The 19,080-nt window shown below is 40.7% G+C and overlaps 1 protein-coding gene across 18 annotated transcripts in view; it reads left to right on the forward strand.

The window, feature by feature from the left end:
• Positions 1–19,080, forward strand: part of Sptan1 (spectrin alpha, non-erythrocytic 1) — a 71,587-nt gene that overhangs the window by 803 nt on the left and 51,704 nt on the right. For all 18 annotated transcript variants that reach the window (XM_078048355.1, XM_078048357.1, XM_078048359.1 and 15 more), the window contains 2 exons: positions 12,624–12,863; positions 14,633–14,758. In XM_078048355.1, the coding sequence (XP_077904481.1) occupies positions 12,627–12,863; positions 14,633–14,758 (363 nt within the window). In that variant the 5' untranslated portion in view covers positions 12,624–12,626. Of the gene's footprint in view, positions 1–12,623; positions 12,864–14,632; positions 14,759–19,080 lie in introns of those variants that run through there.

The following is a 19,080-nucleotide window of genomic DNA, read 5'->3' on the forward strand; positions in this document are numbered from 1 at the left end:
GATAACTTAATAGCTTTTGGTGGGGGGGGGGGACTGGGTCTTTCACGTCTAGGGCAGGGTATTATTTGAATATATTTTCAAAAAATTCTACAACCATGCCATTCTTTTTTGTTTGGAAGCAGCCCAGCGAATTTGATTAGAAGCTTCCCAAAGAAAAGGGCTTTTAAAAATCTTTCTTAGATATTGGAATAAAATGTTACAAATAAGGGGCTTCTTAAAGTTAAGACTTCAGTATATTTTAAATGAAAGGCATGAATAACTCAGAAAGCTGGATTAGGATGATTCTTGAACAGCTCCACCACCTTGTCAGGTCTCGTTTATATAATAGATCCTAAAATATTTAGGTCCTTTGTTCAGTGTTCATCATGGCTGTCGGGGAAGAATAGGAAGAGAGACCATATGAAGTATTTTCATAATGAGAAATTGCGTCGTCATAGCAATTGGACTTAAGTAAAACAGAATGTATCAAAGATGGAAGGGTGGGGGTGTCTTGCAGGCAAGAAACAAAATCTTAGGAATAGCAGCAGGAACAGTCAGCTGTATGAAGCCATTAAGCCACAGTTCGCATTCCTGAAACTAGTCATTTATTTTTCCTTTTCATTGCAGCTAATGTCTTAGATTTTGAAAGGTCAAGTTGAAGTCAAAGTTTTAAAAATGTGCTGGGAGGGCGGTGGTGGTGGCAGTGTGTGCTACAGTAAAAGGCCTCTGCAGGAAATTAATAAGCTTTTTTTAGTAATTGGGCCAATAATTACTCAAAGGACCCCTCAAAGTGTGTTAACTGTTGCCCAGGGACCTAAGTGGAGAGAATGGAAAGGAGAATTTGCCCTGTACTGCAGAGCATGAAAGCAGTTCATATAGTAAACCATCAGCTTGGTAACTTATTCTCTGATATGATTTTGGTCTTGGCAGTGTGTTTTGTGGTAATCTAATTGGAGAAATCTGATATGTCGCAGGCCCCAGATATAAGCCTGTCAAGCAATCTAATGAACAGGTTTAGATGGGGGAGAGTTGTCTTAAGAATATCTCTTGGTCCCCTGAGTAGAATTTTCTCTTCTTTTCCTTCCCTGACTTCATGCCAAAGGGTGGGGCCACTGCAGATCCTGAGAAGTGGACCACAGAAATAGTCCTCCACCTCCTGTCATTGCTGAACTTGCACTGAGGACAGAGGGTCGGAGGGCAGCCTGCCTTTGTAATCAATCCTCCTTGGGCTATGTGAGAACTCCACTAGTTATGCACCCACATCTGCTTCAGGACATCAGCTGCAGCCTTACTGTAGAAGAATGCAATGCTCTGGTGGCAAATGCTGACCCCAGGAATGCAGAGGAGGTCTGCATAGCTGATCACTTAAGGCCAGTTCACTGGAGCTGCTATTCAGGGAACCATCACCTCCTGTCCAGTTCTTTTATATATTCCTTTTGAACCAGTTTTAAACAGGAAATAGTATTTGTAAAGGATGTGAATCTGTAAGCTAGGCCCAGTAGATCTTTGTAGCTTGAGTTCTATCTTGTTCTGATAATTTAATGAAATATTACTCTTTTATTGTGAATGGAAGGGGAATTAGAAATCATCTAGTCCAGGAATTCTCAGTTTATCAGAACGTGGATGGGGGATGGCATGTTTAGTTTTAAAAGTATGTTCAGACCAGACTGGGGTTGTAGCTCAGTGGTAGAACGCTTACCTGGTATTTGTGAGTCCTTGGATATGATCCCAAGTACTGGGGAAAAAAAAGGAATATCCAGTATTATTATTTTGACAATTGGGGAAACTGAGGCCCCAAAGAGGATATGATTTGGCCAAGACAGCACATCTAGATGATAGTAACAGCCAAGATCTGGGAACCTTGGTTCTCTTTCTACTTTTTAAATCCCTAGTGAAATTTAGATGCTGTATGGAACATCAAAGAACATGCTGGGAAAATAGCTGAAATTTGACTTTTCACTTGTATGCATATGTTTTAACAGTTCTGTTTTCTTCATTTTGAAATGAGTCTAGTCTGTTTGCCCTTAGAAGCTTGTTATCTTGCTCTTCCCCCTCCACTTTAGACTCCACATTCCTCCATCATGTTGTCATCGTTTCGTAAACGCAGAGTCCAGGTATTTGACCAGCATGCAGAAAATGTGTTGCCTTTTTGGTTTTGCCTGGCTTGCAGTGAAGACACATCTGTGTCAGAAAGGTTGAATGATCCAAAGAGAGGAGAAAAAACCCTGCCTGCATGACCTTTCTGTTAAACAGATTGGTGTTACATGATCAGAAGTCTTAATATACATAAATTTCCAAAGCCTCCCATCTTTTTCACCTTCCTCTCTTTCTCTTTATAGCATGAATCTATTTCTTATTGCCATCCTGGTGTTTGCATGCATGTAGTTTTTGCTGATTTTTTTTTTTAATTGATGGCTGCTTGGTTCTTAAGAACCAAGGAACTAAAGAGATTATTCTAGATATTTGGGGAAATTATGATCTGAGAACATGTAGTATAAGTCATATCTTTCAAATTTGACAGATATTAACTTGGGTTTGTTTCCTTTTCCATTGACTTCTTTCTTCTGCCACAATCCCTATAATGAAATGGAGCTTGCATTTTGCATTTCTAAAAAAAAAAACTTTTTGTATATTTGTTTTATTTGTATAGTTTTGAGGTGTTTGGTAAAATTGGATTTTTTCCAAAAGAGGGGGGAAACTTGAAATTATTATCTTGATATCTTAAAATGAGAAATAAAACTTCGGAAATTTCTAGTGATTACAGATGATAAATCCAAGGCAGACTTTTTTATAAATCAGACCATCGATTTAAATGAGATTTACAAAATAGGCCACATAATCACCTTTTTCTACTTTGAATCTTAGTAAAAATATGATGCACTTAAATACCTTTCATCTGAATTTTACAGGTTAAAAGGTAAGTAGCAGCAAGATAGTATTTGGGAAGCATTCTGAAGTAAGTTTTCTCATCATTGCTCTGCATTTCTGGATTTTGATGCAATGCAGTATGAATCTTTTGCTTTCTTAAAGCTAAGTCCCTGCTCACCTCTGCAGAATTGCGCTAACAACTTGAATTAATTGATGTGAAGGCTGACATGCAGATCCATGATCGTGATTGGAATGTGGTTTTAAGCAAAAATACTTGCTTTTATTCATGGTGTTAAAAGTCTTATTTTATGTATTTTTTTATTTCTCTGCTTACCATCATATCTGCCACTAAAATCTGCAGCTAAGCTAGTTTTGAGTTAATTTGTTTAATCCGAGAATCAACTGGTATTTAGTTTTATGGATGCTAACTGATTTTTTGGTGGTTTGTTCTCGGGGGAGTCCTTCCACATCCCGGTATGTAGTTCTCTTGCTTTGCAAATCTACAATTTAGTAAGTAATAGGCTGGCTTTGTAAGCCATGGGGAAAAGGTATTGTCAGTTCTGCACATTTGAGCTCTGACTAAGCAACAAAAACTAAACCGATGAATGGTTTCCGTGACCTTTTGCCTTGGGGTGATGTTTATAAGTTTTTTCATAGAGCCAGATGATCTATTTATCCGGTTAGTCCCTAAAAACCTCTTCCTTGCAAAACCATATTATAATACAGCTCATGTCCTGTCTGAAAATCAGCCTTTATTTTGTCGTGTTCCAAATGTCTCTTAAAATCCAGCACTTTCAGCCAATGCTTTGTTCCTAATAGAATCTCTTTTCATCTTCATTTCATTCATATATATATCTCCCCCCTTTCTTTTGGGGTTCCACAGAGAAACTGTGATTGCCAAATTCTCCTCGTCTGAGATCCATGTGAGGGCGTCCTAAGCCACTCACTGAAGGTTCCAAGTTTGCAGAATTCAAAGCATTTGACCTTTGGTTTGAAAATGTTTGCATCTCCAGTCCCTTGTTTTGCTTAACCCAGTGTGAATCCCATCCACTGCCTCTCCTGCTTCACAAAGAACAAGCTCCTACAGTGGCACATAGCTCCCATAGATTAGGGGAAAGTGCTCTAGAATTCCCTAAGAACCAAGAGCTGCCTCAAACAGTTGTCTATTGGCATTCGTCAGGAAGACAAAGCTATTCATATTTCATTCTGTTTTGTAGGAATCCATTTCTAGTTCATAATGTGAATAAGTTTGTGTTGGATATGAGGAGTCATTTTGTAGGCACATTATATCTTTGGATTTAATTAGAAATTTCTAGCTAAACTTACACATTTAGAACCCTCTGTTTCATCCCAGAGATCTGGCAGTATTGTAAGAACGCTGACAAGTCCTTTTCATTTATTACAAAAGAGGACATAGTTGTAATTCCTGTTTTATCCACTTGAAATCAAGTCATTTTGCTTGCTGAATGAGGCAGCTAAGATTTTGACTGCTGCATTGCAGCATTTCTAAATAGCCTACATCCTCAATATTCTCTAATAATATTTGCAAACATATAAATTTTTCCACCAATTACCTTAAACTGGACACTGTCTTTTTTTTTGAGAGAGAGAGAATTTTATTATTTATTTTTTAGTTATTGGCGGACACAACATCTTTGTATGTGGTGCTGAGAATCGAACCCGGGCCGCACGCATGCCAGGCAAGCCTGCTACCGCTTGAGCCACATCCCCAGCCCCTGGACACTGTCTTTAAACATAGAAAACATGTTAGCACTTTGTTTTCCCTCCTTCATTCTCTATGAACATGGTTTGATTGGCAAAATCAGAGTTGACGATTGGCTTTGAGATACGCACTTAAATGCACTCCTAGGAAGTCCCTCAGCTGTGGTTTTTAGTCAGTTAGTGGAATAGACAGATAGGCTGGTAAGTTTGAAGATTGTTTTTTTGAGGATGCATTTCCCAGATTCTTCCTTTCTAGTATTTTCAAGGTGTTAATCCCATAAAGCTGGGGACCACCCAGAACATTCTCTAAGAGTCTGCCTTATCAGATAGCTGCATATTGCCAGGGCATGGGCAGGGTTCTTGCAGTATGCAGCCTTAGTCATGGAAGCAATGTGACGCACACAGGCAGAGTCCAAGAAATTCCAGTAACACTCAGAGTTTTTGTGGGCGAGAGAGATTGTAGCACCTTTGGGTGGCAGTGATTCTTGGTGATATTTATGAAAATTTTCCTGTATTCAATGTGGTCTTTGGAAATTACTCTTTTAGAAGCCAAAATAAACTGGGATTTTTTTTTTTTTCCCAGTATCAAACCCAAAAGAATTCCATTACCAAGCTATATCCCCAGTTCCTTTTATTTTTTGAGACAGGGTCTTGCTAAATTGCCACAGCTGGCCTCCGATTTGTAATCCTCTTGCCTCAGCCTCCCCAGTTGCTGGGATTACAGTTAGGTGCCCCGCTAGAACTGGGACTCTGGTAGATAAACTAGAGAGCTCCCTATTGGGTTAAGTGGGGGGAAACTCTTATTAGCCCATTGTCTTTTTTGTTGTCTCCTATAATCACCCAAATGAAAAATCTGAATGCCTGTTGCAGTGGGAACACATTGGTGACTTTCAGATGTCCAGCTCCCCAGAGACAGCGGGTTGTGGCTTGGCAGAGCTCCCACCTGCTGATATCAGCTGATCTACTGCAGGAAAGAAAAGTCCATTATAGCCTGACCAAAGCACTTGGTATAGAATTGACTTGTTCTACTTCACTGGGGTGACAAAGAGGGCCTTTTAGGTTGGTTAATTTCAGCAGGGCCTTGCTGGACCTACTCCCTGGATTGGGCCCCAGCAGGGAAATGTGCTAAGGTGGAACCTTTACAGTATTATGGTGGAAACCCCTCCCCCCGCTCCAAGAGTTTCTCTCAAATGTTATTTCTTTTTTTTTTTTTTTTAATATTTATTTTTTAGTTATTGGCAGACACAACATCTTTGTTTGTACGTGGTGCTGAGGATCGAACCCGGGCCGCACTCATGTCAGGCGAGCGCGCTACCGCTTGAGCCACATCCCCAGCCCTTCAAATGTTATTTCTTAAGAGATTTCCATGGCAGCTAAAGGAGTTAAGAAATTCAGTGTATCCTGTGATAGAAGAAAGGAAAATGCCACAGTTTAATCCTGGAAATTTAGATGTTTTTCGGGAACTCATGTGCAGTGTGCTTATCATTCCATGAGTAACTATGTATAACTATACCTACCCCAGTCTTTATAAGGTTTTTGTTTGTTTGTTTTACTGTGGATTGAACTCAGGGTGCTTTACCACTGAGCTACACCCTAACCCTTTTTATTTTTATATTTATTTATTTTTGGTACTGGAGATTGAAACCAGAGGCACTTAACTACTGAGCCACCTCCCCAGTCTATTTTACTTAGAGACAGAGTCTCACTGAGTTGCTTAGGGCCTTGCTAAGTTGCTGAGGCTGCCTTGTATTTGCAATCCTCTGGCCTCAGCTTCCTGAGTTGCTGAGATTGAGGGCATGTGCTACCACACCAGTTTTTACAAGAAAGTCTTATAGGGCTGGGGATGTGGCTCCAGCGGTAGCGCGCTCGCCTGGCATACGTGCGGCCCGGGTTCGATCCTCAGCACCACATACCAACAAAGATGTTGTGTCCGCCGAGAACTAAAAAATAAATATTAAAAATTCTCTCTCTCTCCTCTCTCACTCTCTCTTTAAAAAAAAAAAAAAGAAAGTCTTATAAACAAGCAAATTAAATTAATAATTTCCTGATGTTTTTCTCTCTTGTTTCCCCAGGATAAGAACAATGAAAGTATGTAAATGATTCTAACCTTTATTGTTTACTAACTTACGACTGAATCTTTTTTTGGTGGTGGGGGGGCAGGAACAGGGATTGAACTCAGGAGCACTTGCCCACTGAGTCACATCCCCAGCCCTATTTTATATTTTATTTAGAGACAGGGTCTCACTGAGTTGCTTAGTGCCTCACTATTGCTGAGGCTGGCTTTGAACTCACAATCCTCCTGCCTCAGCCTCCCAAGCTGCTGGTGTTATAGGTGTGCACCACTGTGCCTAGTTTAAGATTAAATCTTAAAGATATAATTTTTTTTTTTTTTTTTTTTTTAGAACTGAGGATTGAACCCAACTATGCTCTTACCACTGAGCAACATCCCCAGGCCTTTTTGAGATAGGGTCTCACTAAGTTGCCAAGGCTGCCCTTGAACTTGAAGTTCTCCTGCCTCTCAAATTACTGGGATTACAAGTGTGTACCACCATGCTGAATTTGATTTTTCTTTTAATGATTAATACCTCACTTTCCCTTTTTTATCCCCCCTCCAAAGTGAGGATGGAAAAGAGAGAGTAAAAGAAATTAATAAACAATTAAACATCAGCTTCAGTACTGTTAAAAATCACCAGTTCTTGCTGGTGTAGTGGCTCATATCTGTAATCCCAGTGACTCAGGAGGCTGAGACAGGAGGATCACGAGTTTCAGGCCTGCCTCAGCAACTTAGCAAGGCCCCAAGCAACTTAGTGAGACCCTGTCTCAAAATAAAAAGGACTGGGGATGTAACTCAGTGGCAAAGTGACCCTTGGTGCAATCCCCAGTACAAAAAAAACAAAATCACTGATTCTTATATACTTGTTTAGGAACCAAAGAAAGGATCCTGAAACACCCTGGGCTCTGCGACTTGCTTACCAATCACCTTTGTCTTCTGACTGGTTATAAAGTAACATCTAGGCACGGTAGCTAGGACCTATAATTTGAGGCCAGCCTGGACCACTTAATGAGACCCTGTCTCAAAATTAAAATAGAGCTAAGGATGAAGCTCAGTGTAGAGCACCCCTGGATTCAATCCCCAGCTCTACAAAAAATAAAAAATTGAAGCTCCAGTAGTTTCTTTATTTTCAAGTTTGCTAAGCACATAGTCTGCCTGTGAATAAGTTCCTGTAGTTCCTGAGGAGCTGCAAGCTCCTTAGAGAACTTAAAAATGTATATTTGTAAGAAAAAAAATAATTGTTTGCAGAAGAAGATAGTACTGTAAGGTGAGTGGTAAGGCAGCTGGGGGAGAGGAGACTTCTGACCCAGAAAGATTCACAGAGGCTGAGGGATCTGCTTTAGACTTTGGAAGACTTGGATGATACTAAATGGTGGAGAGAAAAGTGTGTTTCAGGTAAAGGGAGCATTTCAAGTTGGGAAATGAACCCTGCCCAGGTGAGATACAGCTAGGTGAATGAGCGGTCAGATTGAGCTCAAGGTAAGCATGGCTGGCAATGGTAGTGGTCCTTGTCCAAAACTAGCCTTCTCTAATAAACTATGTTGATGCACTTGGGTGCAGTGTCAACCAGAACTGCCTATAATAAGTAATTAAGTGCTATTAGTGAAACTCTGCTCTCAGCATTTAGCTTCTCAAGGTCACCTAAGTTTTTGGTTTTATGGATTTTCAAAGTCTGTTTTAAGAATAAAAGATATTCACACCTGTAATTCTAGTCACTTGAGGCAAGAGAATGGCAAGTTTGAGGTCAGTCTCAACAATTTAGGGAGACCTGGTCTCAAAATTTAAAAGGTCTGAGGATATAGCTCAGTAGTAAAGCAGCCTTGGGTTCAATCCCTAATAGCCACCCCCTCCCCACCCAAAAAAGATATTTATGGTTGGTTGGATGGCTTAGTAGAAGAGTGCTTACCTAGCATGTAAGAGGCCTTGAGTTCTATTCCCAGCATCACAAAAGAAAAAAAAAAATCTGTTTTTTTCCACTCACAGTTGTCTACTGGGGACACAAAGGTGTGCCTTCCTGAGCTTTGTTTTCCTGAGGTTCCACCCTGTGCTTCCTTAGAGGACATGCCTGGTGGTCAGTCCAAGATTGGTAACTCAGACTTATTCATTAGGGTGACATCTAGTTGTGTAGCTTTAGTCAGCACATTCTTTGTTTTCCCTTGTCACAGATCTAGTATTTATCTGGACAGGATTCTAACTTCACAGTTAAAGCAAGTGGACACTTCATTATTGTGTCATCTCTGCCCCAGCGAGTGAATTCAGGGCAGCTACACTCTCAGTATGTGCTTGGTAATGCATTCTTTTCTTTTTCTTTTTTCTTATTTTTTTTTTCAAATTGTAGTTGGATATAGTACCTTTTATTTATTGATTTATTTTTATGTGGTGCTGAGGATTGAATCACTCTATCGCTGAGCCACAGCCCCAACCCCCCATCAAGCCTTTCTTAATGACCTCTGTGTTAGTCACCTTTTCATCCTGAATGTGATAAAATGCCTGAGAAAAACAAAGGAAGAAGGATCTCTTTTGGCTCATGGTTTCAGAGGTTTCAGTTCATGGTCGCCTGACTCTGCTGAACCTTGTGTGAAGAGCATCCTAGCATAAGGGTGTGGCAGAGCATAACTGCCACCTCACGGCAGCTGGGAAGCAGAATGTCAGGAAGGGGCTGGGAGAGAAGATATGCCCTTCCAGGGCATGCCCCACAATGATTCACTTCTTCCAAGGAGGCCCCCTTCATACATTTCCACCACCTTCAAATAATGCCATCAAATTATGAATTCATCAATGGATTAATCCACTGATGGATGAGATTAGAGCCCATGTTCCAGTCACAAGGGTTGAACTGGGGAGGAAGCCTTCAACACATGAGCATTGGGGAATATTCCAGACCCAAGCCGTAACAACCTGTATACACCAGAAATCAGGGATTCAAAGATGAGGTTACTCAGACTCATCATACGCTGTAAAGTGAATATGAGTGCTTTACAAATCTATGGAAGAGCAGTTGCATCTGAGGAGGGAAGGGGGGTGTGCTGTGTGCAGTTTTGTAAGGCTGCAGCTTACTTATTTCACCTGGGCATTGAGTATAAAAATAGGAGTTATCCAGGCAGAGAAGAGATGGGGCATTCTAGGCCAAGGAATTGTGGGCATGTGGCTTGTAGTTTTACAAGGAATTGTAATTTGGAAAAGATTGAATATTTCTGCACACCAGTGGGGTAGAGGTAGGAAGATTGAGTGAAAAGGAACCAGAGAAATTTGGGGCCAGGTGGTGAAGGTCTTGCTAGTCAAGAGACTTCTTTCTCAGTCAGAAGCGAGCTATAAAGGTTTGGGAGTGATGTGGTAAAGAAAATTTCTTTTTATAGTTAAAGAAAAAATTCAAACTGTGGAAAACAATAATTGGACAAAAGTAACTGGTGGCTGTGCAGAGTATAATTTGGAAGGTAGGATGATATTGCTAAAAAAAACCTCAAGGACTTTTCAGTGAGGAGAAAAAGTCTCTTCAGAGAAAGGTATCCCTCAGAGCTGATCATGTGCACAGGCCTTTCCCCAGTCTCACCGTGCTGTCACCTCCCACTGCCATGTGAGCAGCACCCTGCTGACTTTCACCCCACCCTCAACCTGCTGGTTCTTTCCATTAGCAGGCCATAGGACAATAGGAAGAGCGCCCCCCCCAGGTTTCCTTGGTAACACAGTGTTTACACCTTTTGAACATTGTAGAACAAGGGCTAGAAGGGACTGTAACACCTCTTCTGCTTCTTAACAAATCCAGAATCCACCTACAGACTGTAGTTTTAAGAGTTGGGAGGGCCTGGACCATGCCATGTTCACCTGCCATTGTTAACCACTCTAGAGAACTGAGGTGTAGACAGAAAAGCTGGCTTGTGCTGACAAATTTAGAAGATTTCTGTCATTATATCTGTTTACTTCTGTGATCCTCAATTGAAAGTGCCTTATTCTTGAAAGGAGCAAGTAGAATATTTTGTGTTTATCACATAGGTTGGATTCTCTTTCTCTCCCCCTCTTTTTTTTGGGGGGGGTACTGGGACTGAACCTCGGGGTGTTATACCACTGAGCCACATCCTCAGCTTTTTTATTCTTTATTTCTAGACAGGGCCTTGCTAAGTTGCTGAGGCTAGGCTTGAACTTGGAATCCTCCCACCTCAGCCTCCCAAATTGCTAGGATTATAGGCATGTGCCACTGCACCCAGCATCAGGTTCTCTGTTTGACATTAAAATTTAGTGACAAATATGAGGGCTTAAAGTTGGGGTGGGTGGAATTATACAGGGAAGTACCACCGTGCAGTTAGAGTACATTTATAGTTAACTTGAAATGGATGTTGGATCTGTGCAGCCTCCTTTTTTTATTTTTCCCAATTTATTTTTTAGTTGTAGGTGGACACAATATCTTTATTTCATTTTTATGTGGTGCTGAGGTTTGAACCCAGTGCCTCACTGAGTCACAACCCCAGCCCTTTTTTATTGTTGGTTTTAAAGTTTTTTAATTTTATTTTTTTGGTGGTGCTAGGGATTGAACCCAGGGCCTTGTGCATGCAAGGTAAGCACTCTACCAACTGAGCTACAACCCCAGCCCAGTCTCCTGTCTTTCTAAAAACAATAGGTAGAATACATCTTTCACAGTACTCCTCCCAATAAAATCATAAACTGATTTTATTTTATTTTATATACACATATATTTGTAGATGGACATAATACCTTTTTTTAAAAAATTTAGTAGTAGTTGTTTTAGTATGGTGCTAGAGATCAAACCTAGTGCCTCACGTGTGCTAGGCAAACACTCAACCACTGAGCCACAACCCCAGCCTATAAACTGTGATTTTATTTGTGCACAGGCAAATGAAACTAAGCTTTTCCATTGCCCGGGCTGATAGTCTGAGAAGATATGTAGGGTTGACATTTTGGAATAACTGAGAACTCAGCTACTTTGCCTTTTTGTTGATTTTGAGGACTTGGTTATTTTATAATCATTTCTTTCATTGAATAACAGGCTGCAGTCTAGAAAGATAGAAAAACTGAGGGCATAAGTAATTTTATTCTAACCTCCACACCATAAAATTTAGAGACCAGATGAAGGACTTTTGAAGGGACTTATCAATAATTCTCTGAGGATCATCATTGGTGTTTCCTTTGAATCCTTAAAGCCCTTATAGAATTGGCAATATAAATAGTTCTTAGCTAGGTGTGGTGGTACACACCTGTAATCCCATACTCGGGAGACTGAGGCAGGAGGATTACAAATTTGAGGCCAGTTTGATCAACTTAGCAAGACCCTGTCTCAAACTTAAAACAAAAAACAAAAATTTTTTTTTAAGGGCTGGAGATATAATTCAGCGGCAGAACACCTCTGGGTTCAATCCTCAGTAGTAGGAAGAAAAAAAAAAAACCCATGAAACGAAAAACATTTCTTCCACTTGTCTTTTTCCTTTGATTTCATTGCCATCTTGACTGGGCAGTGACTGAGGAGCCCAGGTAGGTAGGTGTTTTAGTAAGGGCCTTGCTTTCTCATTCTTAGAAGAGACTACCTTCTCAGTTCATTTTTCTGCCAAGGGTTTCTGATAATTCATTCCCTCAGAGAGGCTAGTTCCCCTGAGTCTGTCTTGGTATCTTTTTTTTTTTTTAATTAAAATTTTTTTTATAGTTGTAGATGGACAGAATGCCTTTTTTTGGTTTACTTATTTTTATTTTTTTATTTATTTTTGAAGAGAGAGAGTTTTTTAATATTTATTTTTCAGTTTTTGGAGGACACAACATCTTTATTTTATTTTTATGTGGTGCTGAGGATCGAACCCAGCGCCCCGCGCATGCCAGGCTAATGGGTTACCGCTTGAGCCACATCCCCAGCCCTTTTTTGGTTTATTTTTATGTGGTGCTAAGGATCAAACCCAGTACCCCAAACATGCCAGGCAACACGCCCCTGGATACTGATCTACAACTCCAGCCCCTGTCTTGGTATCTTGTAGTACTTATCTCAGGAAATTTGTCTTTTCAGAAAATGGATCCAAGCGGGGTCAAGGTGCTGGAAACAGCTGAAGACATTCAGGAGAGGCGACAGCAGGTCCTGGACCGATACCATCGCTTCAAGGAGCTCTCAACCCTGCGACGTCAGAAGCTAGAAGATTCATATCGATTCCAATTTTTCCAAAGAGATGCTGAGGAGCTGGAGAAGTGGATTCAGGAGAAACTTCAGATTGCTTCTGATGAGAATTATAAAGATCCAACCAACTTGCAGGTGTGTTTGATCTTCCTGAGATTCCTACAAAATTCAAGAGCCCAAAGGTTCTTTTCCAAAAATTGGATAAAGTTATTGGGTAGCAAGAAGAATATAGATTAGACATAAGGAAGGACTGACTTGCTATTCTTGAAAAGCCCCTTGTATTTTAGTAAGGGTGAATGTGGGGTTTTGCAGGTATTAATTTTTCTTTTCTGGATGCTTTAGAACTAATGGTTCTCAAACACTGCCTTAAAACACATTGGTATCCCTAAAACTTTTTTTCAGAAAAGGTCTGAATTCTTAGGACTGTGTGTGTTTGAGAAAGGCATGCTAACAATGCTATTGCTGGCAAAGATTCATAGTTACAAATCCTTTAAGACTCTTTAGTACTTATCCAAAGCAAAGTGTGAATTTTGTAATATTGAAATTTACCTCAATAAATTTGTTAAAGGGAAACTTCTCATTTGTGTGTGTGTGTGTGTGTGCACGCGCTAGGGATGGAACCCAGGGCTTCAAGTATGCTGGGCAAGCATTCTGCCACTCCAGCCTTCTCATTGATTTTTGGCAAGAAACTTTATATTTATTTATTTATTTTAGTTAAAAAGGTAACACAATATCTTTATATTTTTATGTTGTGCTGAGGATCGAACCCAGCGCCTCACGCATGCTAGGCAAGCGCTGTACCACTGAGCCACAATCCCAAGAAACTTCTTTAAAAAAAAAAAAAAATGTTTATTTTACATTTATGTGGTGCTAAGGATGGAACCCAGTGCATCATGCATGCTTGGCGAGCACTCTACCACTGAGCCACAACCTAGACCCCCAAGGAACTTCTTTTAAAAATTGTTTTGGAGCCAGGCACAGTAGTGCATGCCTGTAATTCCAGTGGCTTGAGAGGCTGAGGCAGGAAGATCACAAGTTCAGAGCCGGCCTCAGCGAAAGTAAGGGACTAAGCAACTCAGTGAGACCCTGTCTGTAAACACAAAATAGGGCTGGGGGTGTGGCTCAGTGGTCAAGTGCCCCTGAGTTCAATCCCTGGCATACTTCCCCACCTTTCTACATCCCCCCATCCCCCAGCAAAAAAATTTGTTTTAGTAGCAAGTGGAGCAATGGTTGAGTCTGTGGGTTCTTTTTTTTTTTAAATATTTATTTTTTAGTTTTGGGTGAACACAATATCTTTATTTTATATTTATGTGGTGCTGAGGATCGAACCCAGTGCCTCATGCATGCTAGGCGAGCATTCTACCACTGAGCCACAACCCCAGCCCTGTGGGTTCTTTTACTATACCAAAGTAGTATAAAAAGAAAGAATGAGGAGCACTAGTTGAGAAAGCAGTCAGTCCCCTTCCCAGTTCAATCTTGATGAATCAGAGGTACTGAGAAATGGAATGTAGACAGAATCAGTATGGCTTCTAAAGCAAGCAAAACAAGGTGTCATGTTGTGAGTGTGAGTCTTTTGTTCAAGGGTAAACACTACATGCTAAGAAGACTTTCAATATGGTTCTGCATTTCTAGAAGGGATTGGATGTCCACAGAAAGACTTATTTCCTGGCAAACAGTAGAATTAGGATATTTTGTAGCTTTCTGTCTGTAAAGTTGGAGGACCTTGTAAGTAAGCTTCAGAAGGGCAGTGGAGATGCAGTTGGAGTATTTCAGTAGGTGAGCCTTAGAGAGTGAGTAAGGCACTAGAGTACCTTCCTAACTAGAGGAAAGGGTCAGGAAGGGAGGGAGGGAGGGAGGGTGAGTGCAGTGTGGTGACATCTGTCTCACTTCATATCCTCCACTAGGGAAAGCTTCAGAAACATCAAGCCTTTGAAGCTGAAGTGCAGGCCAACTCTGGAGCCATTGTCAAGCTGGATGAAACTGGAAACCTGATGATCTCAGAAGGGCATTTTGCCTCTGAAACCATCCGGGTAAGTATGAGTGGTGCCTGTACTGATGGCCTTGCCTGGGACGAGGAGGAATTGCATTCATGCTTAAGTGTCAGTTTGGGTTCCTAAAGTGATAGCCCTTTCCAGTCTTTTAGAGAATCTATGTAAGCTCTTGAAGGAGTTGCCCAAATCCTGCCTTTGTATTAAGATTCAGCACAGATATAAACCAGTGCTGTATATTCAGTTAGAAATAAGATTCTTTTGGTAGAACAAACTAGAATGTTATGTTATTATATTTTAAAGAAAATTGTATCATTTAGCTCTAACATTTACAGATGGTAATTGGATGGGAGAGTGTATTAGTGAAGTTGGTAAATTTGGGAATTAGGATGCAAAGATAAATAGGAACAATCACAGCCACTCTGTGGAAAGTTCTGTTTTTCCAAGCTTGCTGTCTGAATTGTGGTGGCTTGCCCTTGAAGGGGTTCATCAAGGTTAGGCAGCAAGCCAGTAAAGGTCCAACTTTATGGAGTGACTTGTGGTACCTGTTGTCTCTGACGTGATATGACGAACTTTGAGGCAGATATCTTCAAATTCTGGTCTAGTTTGTTTTGGACTCAGGACAATAATTGCTTTTTATCTGATTCACATTTCTAATGCCAGAGTATTAAGGGGACACAAACCTGTTATGATGAGTCTGAACTTCTAAGTGAGTGCTCTTCCCTATATCAGAGGATATACCTTCTATCTAGTTATGTGTTTTGTTTGGTTCTTTGTGTCCAAAGCTATAGTTGTATTGAGGGCTCAGCCGGAAAGGCTGACCTGTCAAGTAATCCTGAAGATTTAAAAGAAAGCTATTTTCTTTATCCCCAGCTAGAAATGTTTCATCTCCTATTCTTCCCCAATGTAGTTTCAGAGGTTTCATTTCCTTAGGATCCATGCTAGTGGTTTTCAACAATAAAGACTTGTTGTCTCATGTATACTGTGCTCTGCAGTCTCATTGAAAACTTGCAATTAGTTTTAAGCTTGTGATTAACAATTATTAACTTACTGCTAGTAATGATTGTAAATAGGAAACAGAAGTGGGTTCCAAATGTCATATGACCAACTATCAAATTATGTTGAACCCATTTGGGTTATGTAATACATCTGTGCAATGAAATACAAGTATTTATCTGCCCTTTTCACCTGTATTTTTGTATGTATTCTTAAAGTAAATAAAATTAGCCTGCTTATTATTTCCTTGATGAAGTTGTTTTCCTGTAGTAGACAGGGTTGCTCTGTAGTAGCATAATTGGGTCACAGAAGGGTGATAGGAGAAATAGACCAAGTGTTTAGCTTTAGAAATTAAACTGCGGGGGAGGACCAGGACCCAAATTTGACATCATTCATGTCCATTAGTACTATCTGCCCTGTTTGTCCTTGTTAAAGCAACATTAAAAGTACTGTTAAATACTATTTGTTGAGTAGCTATTAGTGTACAGACACTTTGCTAATCTCTAATCTTCATAATAAATTTGCAAAGTGGCCATTTCCTTCATATCATGGAACAGTAGAAACTGAAACTCAAAGAATATTATTGCTATGTCCTTACCTTAATGTTTCTGCCATCTGCATCTCTAAAAGCTCCAGCTGATGGCTCATACCTCTTGAGAAATTCACCTGAGTCAGATCCGGACTTTCTTCTCTGCCCTGCCCACACTCAGTTTTTCTGAAGTGCACCTGCCTCCCTGCCCACTCATGCTCTCAAACAATAGGAAGCCTGTGAGGTTGGACACTGTCTAACCTACAGGATTTATGAGATCAGTCAAACCAGGCATGGGGAAATTGTAGTACCAGGACAGGCCTTGCCCGAGTCTTAAATATGTGAAAATGAAATTTGTTAGACTGACAGTGGACTTGATGGGAGAGGTTTTTCTCTAGTCTCTGCCTTATTCTCAACTTGAGCAGGGAAAGCTGTGGTGCTCACAGTTCCCAAGGCAATCCTGCCTTGGCAGCTTATTTGTCCTAACTCTGCAGCTTGGCTTGGCAGGCAGCAGTTAACGCTGAGGAAGGTGGGTGGTATGGAGGTTGTGTGTGTGTCCTGCATAACCTGTCTGTCACTGGTTTAGACTTTCACACCGTACCGGACTTCGTGGCGCCCCATAGTCACCGCCACCCACATCGGGTCCCATATCCGAGTAGGTGGAATACTGATTGCTGTTGGTTGCTGTGGATTGCCTTTCACTTCCTTCTCAGCGGTGGCAGTTTTCACCCACAGGTGGAAGTGAATCGTGTGAGCATTCATTTTTCCCACTGTTGTCTACTTACTGGGGAAACATCCATTCTTATTTCTGAGAGACCCTGCCCACGCTGTCCGCTGGCTTTCAGGATTTTTTTTTTTTTTCTTTGCATTGAGTAGCATCTCAGTGATGGATGGATTCCAGACTCCAGACTCTGGTTCTTTTCCTGTTTGACCCTTTCTGTTTGGTTGACCTCTGCCTATCAGTGTCACATGGAAATTCCCAGTATCTTGGGTATGCATCAAGGGCCACAGAGGTTGGATTGGAATGCTGGAATGCAGCCCCAAGCTTGAATGATTAGCAGTTTCCCCAACTTCTTAAATCACTGCTGGGCCTGTACTGTGAGCACCCAAAGATACTGGGAAGTAGATGTGTTTGGGTGAAGTTTGAATTAGGACTGACTTGAGATATGGTGTTCCATAACTATTTTCTCATAGATCTCCAAACCCTTTTCTGCCAAGAATCCTTTTGATAACTGATGACTATCAGGACCCCATCCTCCCTACTTCTATCCTAAGATTTCCTGTTGTGCCTCATAATCTTCACTTTTTTTTCCACTGGAGATGGAACCCATGGGAGTTGAGCCATGTTCCCAGCCCCTATCTATTTATTTATTTATTGGTACTGGGGATTTAACCCAGGGGCGCTTTACCATGGAGCTTTATCTTGGGCCCTTTTTATTTTTATTTTGAGACAGGGTCTCATTAAGTCACTGAAGACCTCACTGAGTTGCTGAGGCTGGTCTCAATCTGGTGATTCTTCTGTCTTATCCTCCCAAGTCACTGGGATGATAGGTGTGTTCCATTGTGCTTTTTATCTTTTTTTTTTTTAACATTTTTTTTTTTTTTTAGTTATAGGCAGACACAATACCTTTATTTTATTTATTCATTTTTATGTGGTGCTGAGGATTGAACCTAGTGTCTCACATGTGCTAGGCAAGCACTCTACCACTGAGCCACAACCCCAGCCCTTACTTTTTATCTTGAGGTGGGGTTTTGTAAGTTGTTGAGGGTTTTGCTAAATTGCTTGGGCTGGCCTCCAACTTTTGATTCTCTTGCCTCAGCCTCTCAAGTTACTGGGATTACAGAGTATGCCACCATGTCTGGCAATCTTTACAGTTACGATGTCTGTAACTTTTTTTCCCCATATCTTCATTAATTCAGAATACAACCTTCAGTAATTTCTGCTCAGTTTCCATATTAATGTCTCATTTCCTTGCCCAATAGTCATTTGGCCTAGGAATCCCCCTTTAATAATTATTAATACTATTAATTATACAATTATTAATATCTAATCATAATTTAATAATTTTAATGACATAACTGGAATGAACTTATCTATGAAAGGTCCTTTTCTAATTGTAAGATCAATCAAACCACTATGAAGTGTATACTTTTGCCTGCTTCAGTTATAAATTTATGACTTCTACTTAGTTTAGGGATTATTATTATTATTATTATACTGCTATTGAACTCAGGGGCACTTGACCACTGAGCCACATCCCCAACCCTGTTTTGTATTTTATTTAGAGACAGGGTCTCACTGAGTTGCTTAGTGCCTCACTGTTGCTGAGGCTGGGTTTGAACTCGCAATCCTCCTGCCTCAGCCTCCCGAGCTGGTAGGATTAAAGACATGCATCACTGTGCCCAGCAGGGGTTATCTTTTTTTTTTAATATTTATTTTTTAGTTGTAGTTGGTCACAATACCTTTATTTTATTTATTTTTTATGTGGTGCTGAGGATCGAACCCAGGGCCTCACACGTGCTAAGCGAATGCTCTACCGCTGAGCCATAATCCCAGCCCTGACAACAGGGATTTACCTTTTTATTATTTTTTTATTTTTATTTTTTTTTAATGAGAGAGGGAGAGAGAAAGAGAACTTTTTCAATATTTATTTCTTAGTTTTCGGCGGACACAACATCTTCGTTTGCACGTGGCGCCAAGGATCGAACCCGGGCCACACGCACGCCAAGCAAGCGCGCCACCGCCTGAGCCACATCCCCAGCCCGGGATTTACCTTTTTAAAAGATTTTTGTTCAGAGCCTCATGGAGTTGGGTATAACCTGTGAGAACTCTTTGGAA

This window comes from Ictidomys tridecemlineatus, chromosome 4, assembly GCF_052094955.1.
Source record: "Ictidomys tridecemlineatus isolate mIctTri1 chromosome 4, mIctTri1.hap1, whole genome shotgun sequence".
Taxonomy (NCBI): domain Eukaryota; kingdom Metazoa; phylum Chordata; class Mammalia; order Rodentia; family Sciuridae; genus Ictidomys; species Ictidomys tridecemlineatus.